Source organism: Bos grunniens, chromosome 3, assembly GCF_055505025.1.
Source record: "Bos grunniens cultivar Pamir isolate PY7600 chromosome 3, Bosgru_T2T1.0, whole genome shotgun sequence".
Classification (NCBI taxonomy): Eukaryota; Metazoa; Chordata; class Mammalia; order Artiodactyla; family Bovidae; genus Bos; species Bos grunniens.
In genome coordinates, this window is record NC_141167.1 from 101,494,593 (window position 1) to 101,512,484 (window position 17,892).

Genomic DNA, 17,892 nt, shown 5'->3' on the forward strand with positions numbered 1-17,892 from the left:
GTAAATGCCTAAATTAAAAAAGTCTAAAATCAATCTCCTAACTTTATACTTTAATGGACTAGAAAAAGGAGAGCAAAATAAACCCTAAGTTAATAGAAGGAAGGAAACAGATTAGAGAAGAGAGGCACAAAAAGAGAGATCAGAAAAACAACCAACAAAATTAAAGAAACTAAAAGTTGTTTCTTTGAAACGATCAAAATTCACAAACATTTAGCTAGACTGCCAAAGGAAAAAAGATAGAAACAACTAAAAATCATAAATGAGAGTGAAGGTATTAACAATTGACCTTGCAGGGATTAAAAAAAGGATTATAAAATAATACTATGAATAATGTTAAACCAACAAATTAGACAACCTAGAAAAAATGGACAAACTCCTTGAAAAGTTCAAATTCTTTAAACTGACAAACAGAAAATTTCAACAGATTTATAGCAAATAAAAAGATGAAATCAGTAATCAAAAATCAAAACATCCCAACAAAGAAAAGTCCGGGGCCAGATGACTTCATCAGTGAATTCTACCTTACATTTAAACTAGAATTAACACCAATCCTTCTCAAAGTCTTCCAAAAATCTAAAGAAGGAACATGTTAACTCATTCTGCAAGGCAAGATTATCCTCATATTAAAGCCAAATAAAGACATCACAAGAAAAGAAAGTTATAGACCAATAAATCTTATGAATGTAGATTCAAAATCCTTAGTAAAATATTAGCAAACTTAATCCAACAGCATGATAAAAGGATTATTCACTATGATCAAGTAAAATTTATCCCAGGAATGTAATAGAAACTCAAATAGACTAAGGATCTAATTAGATGTTTTCAAAAGACGACATACAAATGGCCAAAAGACACATGAAAATGTGCTCAACGTCAGTAATCATCAAGGAATTGCAAATCAAAACTATAGTGAGATATCACTTCACACTTGTTAGGATGGTTATTATTAAAAAGATAAAAAATAACAAGTGTTCAGGGAATTCTGCTCAATGTTATGTGGCAGCCTGGATGGAAGGGGAGACTGGGGGAGAACAGATACATGTGTATGTTTGGCTGAGTCCTGCTGGCCACTTGAAACTATCACATTATTAATCGGCTATACTCCAATATATAATAAAAAGTATTTTAAAAAGATAGGGACTTCCGAGGTGGTCCAGTAGCTAAGACTCCACCCTCCCAATGCAGGGGACCCAAGTCTGATCCCTGGTTGGGGAACTAGATGCCTCATGCCACAGTTAAGATCCTGCATGCTAAAAAAAAAAAAAAAAAAGATCCTGCATGCTACAACTAAGACCCAGTGCAGCCAAATTAGTAAATAAATAAAAATAAATATCTAAATATTTTAAAAATTAAAAAAAAAAACACAAATGATGGCAAGGACATAGAGAAAAGTGAATCCTCATGCACTGTTGGTGAGAATGTAAATTGGTACAGTCACTATAGAAAACAGTATAGAAGTTTCTCAAAAAATTAAAATGATAACTATCATATAATAATTCTACTTCTGAGAATTTTTCCAAAGGAAATGAAAACACTAACTCGAAAAGATACATGTACCCCATGTTCACTGCAGCCTTATTTACAATAGCTAAGACATGGAAGCAATTTAAATATCAATTATGGATGAACAGATAAAGAAAATGTGGTATACACACACACAAACATACACATACACACACACACATATACATACATTGGAATACTAATCAGCCATAAAAAAAGGAAATCTTGCCATTCATAACAACATGGATGGGCCTTGAGGGCATTATGCTAAGTGAAATAAGTCAGACAGAGAAAGACAAATACTGTATGATCTCACTTGTATCCGGAATCTAAAACAAAACCAAAAAATTCCAAAATTTTAGATACACAGAACAGATTGGTAGTTGCTAAGGGTGGGAAGGGGAAGAATGTCACAATGTGTGAAGATCAAAAGACACAAAATTTCAGTTATAAAATAAATCCGGAGGATGTAATATATAGCATGGTAATTATAGTTACTAACATTGTATATTATATACTTGAAAGTTGCTAAGAAAACAGACTTTCAAATGGGCTTCCCAGGTGGCACTAGTGGTAAAGAACCTGCCGCCAATGCAGGAGACATAAGCAATGCGGGTTTGATCCTTGGGTGGGGAGGATCCCCTGGAGCAGGGCATGGCAATCCACTCCAGTATTCTTGCCTGGAAAATCCCATTGACAGAGGAACCTGGTGGGCTACATACAGTCCATAGGGTCGCACAGAGTTGGACACAACTGAAGCGACAAAGCACTCAAAGCACTTAAGAAAACAGATCTTAAAAGTTCTCATCACAAGAAAAAAAAGCTATGTGTGATGATAGATGCTAACTAGACTTATTGTGGTAATTATTTCACAATATACATAAATACTAAATCAACATGATATACACCTGAAACTAATATAACATTTATGCCAATTACATTTCAATAAAAATCAAACAATGTATCAATAATACATCATTTAATATAATAAAAAAAAAACCCATATGACCATGTCACTTGATTCAGAAATGCAACTTAGAGACGAACAAAATTCTGTAAAGCAATTATCCTTCAATTAAAAAAAAAAGTAATGACAAAAATGAACACCCTTTCATTATAAAAACTTCTAGGGAACTAGGAATAAAAGAAAAATTCCTTAATATGATAAAGAGTATTCATGAAAGCCTTACAGTTAATATCATAATCAATGGTTAAAAGACTGAAAAATCCCCCAAAAGTCAAGGAACAAAAAAGGCAAGGAAGCCTGCTTTCACCACTGCTATTCAATAATTTAAGGAAGTTCTATCCAGAGCTAGTAGATAAGAAAGAAAAATGAAAGGCATCTAAGTTGGGAAGGAAAACCTACAACTATCTCTGTCTGCAGATGACATGACCCTATACAAAGAAAATCTCCCCACATCCACAAAAAGCAACTAGAGCTAATAGACTCGACTAAGTTGCTGGGTACAAGATGAAAACACAAAAATCAGTTGTTTCTGTATATCAGAAATGAATAATCTGAGAATGAAATTAAGAAAGCAATCCCATTTATAACATTGTGTAAGAAAATTAAATATTTAAGCATAAGTCTAACCAGGGAGGTGAAAGATTTGTACACTGAAAACTATAAAACTGATGAAAGAAAATTAAAGAAGACCTAAATAATGGAAAGACAGCCTAAGTCTCTTTTAATGGACAGGAAGATTTAACACTGTTAAAATGGCAATAACCAGCCAAAAAGATCTACAGGTTCAACCCAATACCTATAAAATTCTAACAGCCTTTTCCACAGAAGTGGAAAAGCTGACCCTCAAATTCATATAGAATTGCACAAGACCCAGAACAGCCAAAACAACTTTGAAAAAGAAGGATAAAATTAGTGGATTCATACTTTTCCAACTTCAGAACTTACTACAAAGCTACAGTAAGTAAAACAGCATGGACATACACACAGGTTAATACAACAGAATAGAGAGTCCAGAAATAAACCTTTGCAGATATGGTCAACTGATTTCCAACAAGACTTCCAAGGCCATTCAAGGGGGAAAGAATAGTATTTTTAACAAATGGTTCTGGGAAACCGCATATCCAGATGCAAAAGAATTAAGTTGAACCTTTATATCATATTCGAAAATTAAGTAAAAATGGATCAAAGAACCAATTTAAGAACTAAAACTGTAAAACTCTTAGAAGAAAGCATTGGGAAAATCTTTATGACATTAGATTTGGCAAAGATTTCAGTGATATGACACCAAAAGTCAGGCAACAAATAAACTGGACTTCATCAAAATTAACAACTTTTGTGCATCAAGAGTTACTCTTAATAAAGTGAATAGATAACTTATAGAATGAGAGAAAATATTTACAAATCATATATTTGATAAGGGATTACCATTGAGACTATAGGAAGAGCTTCTAAAACTCAACAACAACAGAAGCCAATTCAAATATGGGCAAAGGACCTGAATAGACATTTCTCCAAAGAAGATACATAAATCATCCATGAAAAGATGCTCAACATCATTAATCATTAGGGAAATGAAAATTAAAACCACAATGAGATACCGCTTTGTATCTACTAGAATGGCTATAATTAAAAACAAAACAAGTGCTAATGAGGATGTAGAGAAACTGGAACCTTACCATGGCTGTAAGAATGTCAAAGACTGCAGCCTCTGTAGAAAACAGTTTGGTGGTTTCTCAAACTATTGAACTATCACATGACCCAATAATTCTACTCCAAGATATACATCCAAAAGAATGGAAAGCAATGACTTTATCAGATATATGCACAAGGTTCACAGCAGCATTACCCACAATAGCCAACAGATGGAAACACCCAAGTGTTCATTAGCAGATGAAATTAACAAAACGTGGTAGGTATATCACATACAACAGTATATTCGTCAACCATAAAAATGAATGAGATTTTTCATGTAAGCTGTAAGATCAATGAACCTTGAAAAAATGCTTAGCTTTCAAGTAAGTCAGGCATGGAAGGACAAATACTGTATGATTCCACCTATATGAGTTACTTAGATCAGGTAAATTCATAGAGACAGAAGGTAAATAAGAAGTTGCCAGGGAATGAAGAGAGGGAGGAAGAGGGATATTGGGATGATGAGAAAGCTTTGAGTGTAAAGAGAAGTAATAGTTATATAACACTGTGTTTTTAATGTCACTGAATTGTACACTTATGATTAAGATAATAAATATGTGTATTTCACCTTAATAAAGTTAACTATATTCCCCTGAAATGAAAACATGTACACGTAAAAACTTGTTTATGAATGTTCTCATTAGTCAAAAAGAGGAAATAATTCAAATGTCCACCAACTGATAAATAAATAACTAAAGTAGTATAACCATCCAATGAAATATTATTTGGAAATAAAGAGTCAAATTAAAACTGGGGAAATTTGTGACTTCACTGGCTGTCCAATGGTTAAGACTCTGTGCTTCCACTGCAAGCAGCAAGGTTTGACCCCTGGTTGGGGAAATAAGATTCCACATGCCACACGGTGCAGCCAAAAAGAACAAAAAAAACAAAACAAAAAACCTCGGCAAATTCTAACAAGATTGGTGTATCATATCAATTTCAGTACCCTGATTATCATATACTAAAATTTTGAGAAATTTTACCAGTGGGGGATTCTAGACAAAGCATATAAAGGTATCTCTCTGTATTAATTCTTACAACTGCATGTCAATATATTGGGTTGGCCAAAAAGTTCTTTCGAGTTTTTCTGTAAGATGTTATGGAAGAAACAGAACGAACTTTTTGACCAACTCAATACAAATGTCTCAATAAAAACTTCAATTAAAAAAAAACTGCTCCAGAAGATGACACTGGCTATGACCTCAAAGTGCCCTGTGGAAGATTCTCCTATAATTTTATGCCGTAGGCTTAGTTATTCATATTAAAGTTTTTGAACTTGCCTTTGAGGAAAAAAGGAATGAAGTGCTGATACATGCCACAACATGGATGAACCTTGAAAATATTATCCTTGGAAGTCAGTCACAAAAAACCATAAGTTGTATGGTTTCGTTTATATGAAATATCCAGAATAGGCAAATCTACAGAGATAGAACGTAGATTAGTGGTTGTCGGAGCTGAGCACGAGGGCTGGGAAACGTGGGGAAAACTGCTAGTGAGCATAGGGTTTATTTTGGGGATGATGAAAATGTTCAAAACTTAGGTTGTGATGATGGTTGCACAACTGTGTGAATACACTAAAATCCATTTAATTGTATACTTTTACTGGGTCAACTGTGTGATGACCCTGTATGTGAATTACACAACAACTGTATGTAAATTATACATCAACACAGATGTTAAAAAAATTTCTTGTGAGCTTATGAGGTATACAGAGGTAAGGTGAAGCTTTGGAAAACTTTATGTATTGATTAATCATGCCTTTTTGGTCCCTCATTAGTACAGTTTAACAGTGAAATATATATATCTTACTTAGCACCCTGAATTTCTATACTTCTTCTCCCAACCTTAAGAGTAGGGTAAAGATTATAAAATGTGGGATTTTTAAAAATCATTCTGCATCATCTTACCGGTGAGTAGCTCTATCCATGTTTGGACAGTTTCTGTGGGTTCAGTTGCCTTGATGTGTTTGAGAGTTTCATCCAGTAAAACATCACCTGTTGGGCTGTCTGACTTTAGCAGTACCTTTCAGAAAAGAAGAAACAAGAGACTCTGGTTCATCTCCTTCATTCAAATTAAAATCAGTGAATATGCTATACATAGGAAGTGAAGTGAAGTGAAGTCACTCAGTCGTGTCCGACTCTTTGCGACCCCATGGACTGTAGCCATGGGATTTTCCAGGCGAGAATACTGGAGTGGGTTGCCATTTCCTTCTCCAGGGGATCTTCCCGACCCAGGGACCGAACCCGGGTCTCTGGCATTGTAGGCAGACGCTTTACCATCTGAGCTACGGGTTAAATGTCATAGGAAAAGCAAAGCAGCATAACATATTGTCTCTGTTTCCTCAAGAAATTTAAAATCTGGTATGGATAGATAAAAATAACACTTGAACTGGGCTCCAGTGGCAAACGATATAAATGATAATGGAGAAAAAAGATTCAATAACTCTTTGAGCCTGGAAAACCAACTTGTGAAACAATTAGTAAACACAGGAAACTCGGATAAGGTTGATGAAGCTTGGTTTTAACTGATATGGGATAGCCAAGTTGAAATGTCTGGACCATAGTTAACTATGTTCCTGGAGGTGGAAAAAGAAGACAGGTCTAGAAATTTGAAAATTAATATCATAAGGGTGATAGATGAAGCTGTAAAGGTAAATGATATCTCTAAAAGGATACAGAGTGATATAAATTGAGATACAGATATTAAGGAATGGAGAAGTAAAGGAAATAGGGTACCGCTAGAGAAGCAAGAGGATGTACTATAACAAAGGTCAAGAAGAGAGGAAATTTCAAATAGGTGGTAGTCAAAAGTGTCAAACACCACATACAGGTTAAAAGAGAAAAATAAATAGAAGACTGAAAATTAGCTGATGACACCTAAGAAGGTAGTTTCACTAGAGTGCTAAGTAGACAGTGAAGTTGTGAGTGGAAAAAACAAGTAATAAGAAAATGGAGAGAGTGGTGTAACTCATGCTAGAGAGTACTTGCAAAATAATTGGAAGGAGGGAAACGGAATGGTTATCTGAGGCTGACCAGAGTTAAGACTGCATCTGACTCACATGTTTACCTCCTCATTATATAATACTCTGTTTCATAATATTACAGCTATAGATAAATACGGAAAAATAACACCATCCTAGATCTGACTTTTCTGCATAAAAAGGGAAGACAAAACCATGAACTTCTTATAACTCTTTAGACCACGGATACTTAGATTTCTCTCTCTGCTACAGGATAATTAAACCTGTTAGACAATGGAACAACTGAATAAGTGCTATTTTTATTGTCTCACGTCTCAAATCTTCCTATTCTTCCAAAATGGACTGTTGGTATCTGCCCTTTCATAAGAGGATATTCATGGAGGATGCTCTACCTTTCTGTCTAGTAGTCGCTTCTTACGCATGGTTGGGGGTTCTAGATAGATTCGACCTCGCATGGCCAGCTCTATCAGGATGCCGCCTCGCAGGCCAGATGATATGCAGTCATTCCAGAAAGATGTGTAACCCTAGGAAAGGGGAAAAGAGAAAAGAAAGAACATTCTGAAAGGGATATGGACTTGCAGCAAGCACCCAAAGAATGTTCCATTTTGTTCTGTGATTCATTTCACATCACATTATATGAACTCAAGGAAAAATACAGAATAAATGAAAAAAAGTCTCTTTAACTTCCTTAATCCACTCCCTCCCCCCAAAGTATAACTTTCTAACTTCAAACTCTTTGTGAATTCCTATGGTTGGGCTGTTAAGTTAATAACTGCTGCTGCTGCTAAGTCACTTCAGTCGTGTCTGACTCTGTGCAACCCCATAGACGGCAGCCCACCAGGCTCCCCTGTCCCTGGGATTCTCAAGGCAAGAACACTTGGAGTGGGTTGCCATTTCCTTCTCCAATGCATGAGAGTGAAAAATGAAAGTGAAATTGCTCAGTCGTGTCCGACTCTTAGTGACCCCCATGGACTGTAGCCCACCAGGCTCCTCCGTCCATGGGATTTTCCAGGCAAGAGTACTGGAGTGGGGTGCCATTGCCTTCTCCAAAGTTAATAACTGGCATGCCAAATTTCAATTTTTGAGAAGAATTTTGGTTTCTTTGCTTCCATGACATTCTAAATTTCACAGTGGGATACAAATAAGTTAAGTAGAAAGATGTATACTGTTTGAGCTTTTTTACCTCCAAGGTATTAGTTGCAGGCTATTTTGATGGATGGTGTAGTAGAAACCCAGCTCTGCCATTGACTAATTAAGTGCCTTGGTATGTTACTTAACCTTTCTCAAGTGCAATGTCCTCATCTGTAAAACAAGGGCACTAACGTCTACATAAGTTTATTTTGAAGAATAAGTAAGATATATATTATCAATATAAGAAACCATTTAGTATAATACCTGGCATATTGTAGGCCCTTACATGTTAGTTTCCCTTCCTGAGGAACTACAGGGAATACAAAGATATACAATTAATAGCCACTATCTTAAGGATCTGAAAATGTAGCTGGAAAGACCTGCAAACTTGAGGGAAGCTTTCTGTGACAATATAAAATTTAAATTAAGGCTCAACTGAAAACTGGAGTAGAAGAAACGGGTATAAATTACCATAGAAAGCCTGGTTTAGATGATACTTTTTCAAATTATAAATTACTTTTGGGCTAGAATAGTCAGGAACTCTTATGGAACTTGAGCTGGGATTTGAAGAATAGGTTGAATTTAGCAGAGAGTGAGGGTTTTCCAGATGAAGGAAGTCATTCAAATTCTACCTATTCTTCACAAGGGCATTTTAAGCAAAAGCATTAAGGAAGGAGACCTCAAATACGTTTAGAGATTTAACTCAAGGATTTAAAGAGAACTCATGAGATCAAGTTGGTCAGGCTAGGCTGTAGAAAGCCTTGAAGCTCTGAACTTTTACTGAAAGGCAATATTGAATTCTGAAGGTTCTAAGCAAGGAGTTGTGACTAATACAAGGAAGACCTATCAGTTATGAACTGTGTAACACTTTTTAGCTATCTTTGGGTGTAGCTTTCCCTCTCACTGGAGAGAGGCTGGGTGTGATGTTGGCAGATTCTAGCATGGCTTTAAAGCATGAACAAGACTAAGTCACTATTCGTAACAGTAATGTCTAATATATACTCAACACCTATCTATGTTGTAGATTTGTGCTAAGCTTCTTTGCATGCATTATATGATTATATCTTCACAACAATCCTGTAAGGGAGGTTCTACTATTATCCACATGTTAAAGATGAGGAAACTAAGGCTTATGGAGGTTATGTAACATGACAGAGGTCACAAAGCTAAGTGGCAAAGCCTTGAAAAACAGCTTTTAAAAATTCCAGGGACTTTCCTGGTGGTCCAGTGGTTAAGACTGCATGCTTCCAAGGCAGGAGGTGTGGATTCAATCATTGGTAGGAAACTAAGATCCTGCATGCCAAATGGTGTGGCCCCAAAACATCCAGTTTTCTTCTTTATTGATTTAGAAGTTATGCATTCACTTTTCTTTAGGAAGTTATCTTTGCAATTTTAACATGCATGATAATTTAAAATTAATATACTAATTTATTTTTAAAACAAATCAATATATTAATCTCTCCTAATTGGCCAATATTATATCTTTTACTTCACAAGTTAGACATCATTATTTTATACAGGTAGCACTTGTTTAGATTTACTCAGATGCTTACCAAATTCTTTGCTCACCATTCCTTCTTGCATCTCAGATCTCCTTTCTGGTACCATTTTCCTTCTTCCTAAAGTAGAATTTCCTTAAGTAAAAGTCTGTTGAAGGCAAATTCTATTTTGTTGATCTGAAATGTCTTCACTTTACCATTGTTTTAAAAATATTGTTTTTCTGGACAAAAATTCTAGATGGATAGTTTTCTTTTTATCATATTGACGATATTATGCCCTCCTCTTCTAGCTTCCATTGTTGCAGTGAGAAATCTATCATTCTTATTGCTTGTGGTAGGTGGCTTGTCTTTTTTCTTTGGTCCTTTAAGATTTTCTCTTTTGGTGTTTTTCTGTTTGACTACAACATAAGTGTGTGTGAATTTATGTATCCTGTTTGGTATACACTTCCTGTATCTGTAGGCTCATTTATTACTTCTCAAAAAATGTCAACTCTTATTTCTAAGAATTTTGGCTTTCCTCTATTCCCTTAATTCTTTAAAATTTTCTTATTCTAACCTCCATGCCTTTTAACCTCTCCTATATATTTTCCATTTCCATTGCCTCTATATTGCTTTCTCAAGAGTTAGTTCATATCTGACTTCCAATTTATTCTCCATCTATACTTAATATGTTAAACTAACCCCGAGAAAGTGTTAGTCACTCAGTAGTGTCCAACTCTTTGCAACCCCATGGATAGCCCTCCAGGCTCTTCTGTCCATGGAATTCTCCAGGCAAGAATATTGGAATAGGTAGCTATTTCCTTCTCCAGGGGATCTTCCCTACCCGGGGATCGAACTTGGTCTCCTGCACTGCAGGCAGATTCTTTATCATCAGAGCCACTGCTTTACATCTCTTAAAGTTCCATTTATTTTTCACATTTATCTGGTCATTTGTGATCATTTCTTCTTTTGTGATTCATTTTGTGTTCATTTTATGATTCTTTTATTTCTTTAAAAATATCATAGACATTTCACATTGTTTGATCATTCTAATATCTAAGGTCCTTGAATGAACCAGTGTTACTTCTGCTGATTCTTTCTCATGGGTGTATTTTTCTTTGTATGTTTGATGACATTTGATTAAGAGGCCCATATTTAATTTTTTGTAAATCTATGAGATTTTGGAGGCCTAAACTGAGGATGTATTCCTTTACTTTTTTTTTTTACCACAATATGTGGCACATGGGATCTTCCCTGATGAGGGATCAGACCTGTGCCCCCTGCATTGGGAGCTTGCAGTCTCAGCTACTGAATCACCAGTGAAGTAGGTGAGGATATCTTCCTTTAGAGAAGATCTGCATTTGCTTTTGCTGTGAGTAAGGCATGGTGGGACTGGGAGACTGCCAAGAATACAGTTTTGGCAGGGTGTGGGGGGAGCACACTATATGACTTGTGAGATCTTAGTTCTCTGACCAGGGATCAAACCTGGGTCCCTGGAAATGGAAATACCAAGTTCTAACCACTGGACTACCAGGGGATTCCTCCAACAATACATTAAAAAAAATTAAGTCTTACCACTATACTGCAGAACTAGAGGTCTTCCAATTCCATTTTTCCCATAACCTTCAAGCTCAAATAAATTATATAACTCCCTTCCCCTCTGCTCCTCCCAGTCAAATCCAAATTTCTTAGTGAAAGTAGTAGTGAAAGTATTAGTCACTTAGTTTTGTCCAACTTTTTCTGACTCCATGAACAGTAGCCCACCAAGCTCCTCTGTTCATGAAATCCTCCAGGCAAGAATACTGGAGTGGGTTGCCATTCCCTTCTCCAGGGAATCTTCCCTACCCAGGGATTGAACCTGGGTCTCCCTTATTGCACTTAAACCAGGAGGCTGCTTACTTGTTTCTCTCTGGCTTATTTTCCCTAGAACACTATTCTCCAGCTTTCTGGAATGATTTTAAGTACTCTTAATGCACCTTTTTTGCCTACTGGCCTTTGCACACACAGTTCTGTCTAGAAGAAACAAAACTCTTCTTTACTTAGCTCTTCCTTGTTCTTAAGGATTGAGTACAAGGGTCACATCTTCCACATAACCTTCTCTAACATTATCTTTTCCTCCACTCTACCCTCTGGGTTAGGTTCCTCACCTGGGTGTGTGTGTGTGGGTCTACTTCTCCCCTATCATTTATTATTTCATATTGCAATCAACTGCTTGTCCTCAGTAGAATGTAAATTTATTATATATTCTATATAAGGAGAGAATATATGACAGTATTTCTCAATAAATATTTCTGGAAAGCACAAATTTATGATTTAACTTGGTAAAAGCTCAGCCTGAACTATAAGCATTCCTAGATTTATCCAAATTTCCTGGGGGTCTGATCTTAGACTCAAAGGTGGAATTAGTTTTCTTGACCGCCTGCCTCATGGCTACTTCAAGAGTAATCCTTATAACTCCTCTTTAAGGAGGGAGTAAGCCTACCCACCACCCCCTACTCCTGAGTAATACCTGGCTTTATAGAAGTTAGCTGTCTAGTTAAGGTTAAACTGTAACTTTACTTTAGATTTACTTTAGATATAATTTACTTAGGTATAACTTTTAATCCTGTTGACTATGAATCTCAACAGGTGTACAAACATTTCAACCAGTAATATAGCAATTAAAGGAAAGTTTTCCTTGTTTTCATTTCTACCTGACCATATAACTCCTGTTTCAGTAACAATGATGTCAGATTGTCAACAGAATTATAAATGAGAAGTACTGCAAATAAAGAAACAATGGCCAGGATGTACAAACTGTGTTTTTCAATATCACCCTTTCCCAACATAGTATCTCACACTATATAAAACTCTTCAAATCAGTTTTTTAACTTTTTATTGAATCATGTCATAATAGTAAAAAGTATAAGAATATATACATGAAGACTTTTAAATACAGTTATAACTCTGAAGTCCATTTTCCTCTAAATTTATCTAGCTGTCTTGGTATCTTCTCAAGCCATGTATAATGAAGATTCCGTGTTAAAGGGTCAGTGCTTTAGTATGCAGGATGATCTAGCATGTGCATAATGAAGTTCACCATTCAATCATTACATTTAATTACCAAGGGCTATGTACGTGAGGGAAAAGGCAAAGAGAAAAATTTTAGAATCTACCGAGAAACCAAAATTGCACACTGCTTCATGATCGACCGAAAATACTGGAGGACTGGCAGAATGAGATCTTTGAATAGTAGACTTTGTCTTGATTATAAATGTAATATATAATTGTCAAAAAAAGAGGAGATATTTTAGAAATGTATAATTTAGGAAGTAGAAGTCTCATAATCTTATCACTTCCACGTAACAGTTTAATGGATATTTTCTAGACTTCATATGAGTAATGTATTGTATTATACGTTTGCTAATATTACATACAGAAATATGATTATACTGAGTGGCAACTTTCCACTTAGGCATTATTTTGGATATCTTTCCACATCACTAAACACACAGCTACCTCAATCATTGTTATGGGCATAGTACTGCATTTTAGATACACTATAGTTTATCTATTCAAGTCCTTATTGATGTATGTTTGGGTTGCTTACAGTTTTTTGCCATTATAAAAAAATGCTGTAAAGAAATATTCATTTGTATGTGTGCTTCTGTTGAATAAACTCTTAGAAGAAATTTTTGAGTCAAAGATTATACATATTGAAACTTTTGACAACGCTATTTTATTCTTGCAAAACTTTGGGCAATAAGATTTCAATAAATTCTGAGAGTCAACACCTTTGCACTGAATTTCCACTTAGTCAAGTGTTCATTATTCAAACCTCTTAAACACACACCTTAAAACAACTCTGAAGGTTAAAGATTTTAAAGTTGCCTGCTTGGGATAAAAAGAGGAAAGAAACTAAAGAAGCATAAAGCATCATTAAAAGGAGCTTTTAAAAATGTTAGAAAATCCTTACATTAAAGTTGAATGATAAACAGGCAAATATATAATTTCATATTCAAGATTATCACAGTTATGTAAAATACTGTCTACTTTAAAAAGTGGTTTTCTAATTTTTCCAAATTAAAAAAATATTTTATTAGGAAAAAAATCTCAGAAAAAAATCTTTCTCTCCCCCCTAATCTGAAGATTCAACATTAAAATTGCTTCACTTTCCATTACAGAAGGAATTTTGCTGTGTCTTCCTGAAGCCTTTCCTATATGCCCAATTCCAAAGCCCAATGTCTGCAAGATGATCTTCAGGACTATCAAAAATTATACAAGAAAAAGTTTTATCAGCAAAATGAGTTTTATTTCATTTTTTCCCTCTAAAAATTACTTTAAGAAGAGTTAATCTACTACTTTCTTTTATTTTTTATTTTTTCTAATTTTATTTTATTTTTAAATTTTACATAATTGTATTAGTTTTGCCAAATATCAAAATGAATCCGCCACAGGTATACACGTGTTCCCCATCCTGAACCCTCCTCCCTCCTCATACCATCCCTCTGGGTATTAGGGACTTCCCTGGTGGTCCAGTGGTTAAGATTTCGCCTTCCAATACAGGGGGTGCAGGTTTAATCCCCAGTCAGGGAGCTAAGATCCCACATGCCTCATGGCCAAAATCCAAAAACAGAAAATAGAAGCGATATTGTAACAAATTCAATAAAGACTTAAGTACTCTATTAAATGAATGGCTCCAAGATCTGATCTATTTTCCTCTTTTATAAATTAATGTGATTCACTCTAATCCCAATTAATATTTCTATGTCCACAGAGCCAAAAGAGACATTTTAGAAAGAAGATTAAGCATTACTAAAAGCTCACTTTGCTTAATCATAATGGGGAATAAGGAACTGTGACCTGGATGTTATTCTAATTTTTTAACATGATTTCAGCATGATTGGGAAGAATGGATTATAAACCTAGACAAATGGATAAAATTTCTCAATAAACTACATGAAGACTATATCCTTTTAGGATTATTCAGAACATTGGGTGGGAAGATGCAAAGCTGCTCATAATAATCAGTTTATTAGTTTTCTCAGGGCTGCCAATTGAGGTTGTGTGTGTATGTGTGTGTGAAAGCCAGGAATCCTAACCATTAGGCCACCCAGGGAACTCCTTTTTTAAAAAAAAATAAAAGCCACTATTAAAAGTTCAGAAAATAAAAACAAATAACACAGTGGTTACGCTAGTGGTAAAGAATCCACCTTCCAATGCAGGAGAAGCAAGGCATGGGTTTGATCCCTGATTTGGGAAGATTCCCTGGAGTAGGAAAAGGCAGCATACTTCAATATTCTTGCCTGAGAAATCCCATGAACAGAGGAGTCTGGTGGGCTTCAGTCTATGGGGCCACAAAGAGTCAGACACGACTGAGCGACTAAGTACAGTCCCTTGTCAGTGAAAAAGAAATCCAAAATAAAAGAAAACTGGTTATCTTTGAATATTCCTATCTTAGCTTTACACCTCATTCTGACCAGGAAAAATGTCCTTAATTTTTATTCTAAACAATTTAAAAATGATTGTAGCATCAGAAACAGTAACTAACTTATATGCCTTTCTTTTCCGATAATCTGTTACTGAGCAGTATACATATATTTTAGAAAATACAGAAAGAAAAAAGAATTATATAAAATAAAATTATTCATAAATTCTATCATCTTACTATTTGCATATATATATATGAAACCAGATTTTTCTTTATATATACACTACACATATCTTTTCTAATACCCACCAATTTTCCCATCTGCTTCTTCTCTCACCACAGTTTTGGGGCTTTCCTCCATTGAACATTTGTGTAAATTATGGAACAGAATGTACACACTACAGAAAAGTGAAGTCACTCAGTCATGTCCAACACTTTGTGACCCTATGGACTGTTGCCTGCCAGGATCCTCTGTCCATGGGGATTCTCCAGGCAAGAATCACACACTATAAATTTTCATAAAATACTGAGGCACAGAGGTAGAAGAAACTGTGAGAGAATTTCATAACTTTTCATAACAAGGAATCAATAGAATATAGCCTAAAATGAGACCATGATTTAAGAAAACATGATCCCAACACCCTTTTTTAAAAACATTTTTGGGAAATTCGCTGTTGTTCCAGTGGTTAGGACTTGGCGTTCACTGCCAAGGGCCTGGATTTGATCCCTGGTTGGGGAACCTTTAAGATTCCACAAGCTGTGTGGCCAAAAATAAACAAACAAAAACTGCAATACTATCACACCTAAAAAATTAACAATTCCTAAATATTATAAACTATTCTGTAAGCCTCCAAATTTTATTAATTGTTTAACACATTTTTTAGGATAATTGGTTTGTTTGAATTAGGAGCCAAACAAAGTCTACACATAGTCTTACGTTTTCCACAAGCTCTTTTTTAACCTTATTTGGGTCTTTCAGTAAATGACATTTATGAAAAGTAAGTGACGAAGAAAAGCAATGTTCAGGTTAACCTCAATTTCCTCTTTATGTCAATTTCAAGTAACGTGACATCACATTTTTAAAAACTGGAGTAAATCATACTCAGTTCAGTTCAGTCGTTTAGTCGTGTCCGACTCTTTGCGACCCCATGAATCGCAGCACGCCAGGCCTCCCTGTCCATCACCATCTCCCTGAGTTCACTCAGACTCACGTCCATCGAGTTGGTGATGCCATCCAGCCATCTCATCCTCTGTCGTCCCCTTCTCCTCCCGCCCCCAATCCCTCCCAGCATCAGAGTCTTTTCCAATGAGTCAACTCTTCGCATGAGGTGGCCAAAGTATTGGAGTTTCAGCTTTAGCATCATTCCTTCCAAAGAAATCCCAGGGCTGATCTCCTTCAGAATGGACTGGTTGGATCTCCTTGCAGTCCAAGGGACTCTCAAGAGTCTTCTCCAACACCACAGTTCAAAAGCATCAATTCTTGGGTGCTCAGCTTTCTTCACAGTCCAACTTTCACATCCATACTTGACCAATGGAAAAACCATAGCCTTGACTAGACAGACCTTTGTTGGCAAAGTAATGTCTCTGCTTTTCAATATGCTATCTAGGTTGGTCATAACTTTTCTTCCAAGGAGTAAGCGTCTTTTAATTTCATGGCTGCAGTCACCATCTGCAGTGATTTTGGAGCCCAAAAAGATAAAGTCTGACACTGTTTCCACTGTTTCTCCATCTATTTCCCATGAAGTGGTGGGACCGGATGCCACGATCTTTGTTTTCTGAATGTTGAGCTTTAAGCCAAAATTTTCACTCTCTACTTTCACTTTCATCAAGAGGCTTTTTAGTTCCTCTTCACTTTCTGCCATAAGGGTGGTGTCATCTGCATATCTGAGGTTATTGATATTTCTCCTGGCAATCTTGACTCCAGCTTGTGCTTCTTCCAGCCCAGCATTTCTCATGATGTACTCTGCATATAAGTTAAATAAGCAGGGTGCCAATATACAGCCTTGACGTACTCCTTTTCCTATTTGGAACCAGTCTGTTGTTCCATGTCCAGTTCTAACTGTTGCTTCCTGACCTGCATACATGTTTCTCAGGAGGCAGGTCAGGTGGTCTGGTATGCCCATCTCTTTCAGAATTTTCCACAGTTTATTGTGATCATACTACATGTGCTATTTTTATTTTTTTTTTGCTTTTTTGAATTTCTTTTCCATGGGAATGGTCTTTTTTTTTTTTTTATACTTCTTTTTTTTTTTTCCCAGGTTTCCCCTTTCTACCTATAATCCCCTACTGGGACTTTTATAACTACCTGTATAACTATTCTATTCTATCTCCATTACTTGGGCAAGCCTCGAACTCCTTATGCCTCTGTTTTCTCATGTATGAAATGGGTATAATAATAGTGCATATATCATATGTTATTTATACTATTTATATTCCTTAACCCACAAAGTACTTCTCCCCTCTACTGTCTCACCTCTCCCCCTGCCAGAGAGAGAGAGAAAAATTCTCACCACTGTCTTCTTTTTTATTTTTTTTTGAAAATATGTACCATGAGGTACTTTAGTTATTTTCAGTATTCATCCCACTAGCATAATATCTAAGACAGAACTATGTCATACCATATTCTTTTTTTTTTTTCTGAAAAATTTCACAATATAATGTTGATAGTTTACCATGAAGAAATTAAGAAAAGAGAATAGTTTCTAATGTTTATCCAAGTATTGACTGTTCG

At 35.7% G+C, this 17,892-nt stretch overlaps 1 protein-coding gene across 5 annotated transcripts in view; it reads right to left on the reverse strand.

The window, feature by feature from the left end:
• GOLPH3L (golgi phosphoprotein 3 like) overlaps nt 1–17,892 on the reverse strand; it is a 55,309-nt gene that overhangs the window by 20,880 nt on the left and 16,537 nt on the right. For 3 of the 5 annotated variants that reach the window (XM_086392476.1, XM_086392475.1, XM_086392478.1), the window contains exons 3-4: nt 7,535–7,666; nt 6,070–6,184 (exon numbers count right to left, since the gene is read on the reverse strand). In XM_086392476.1, the coding sequence (XP_086248602.1) occupies nt 6,070–6,184; nt 7,535–7,666 (247 nt within the window). Of the gene's footprint in view, nt 1–5,506; nt 5,581–6,069; nt 6,185–7,534; nt 7,667–17,892 lie in introns of those variants that run through there. The other 2 variants (XM_086392479.1, XM_086392477.1) reach the window with 2 other exon arrangements.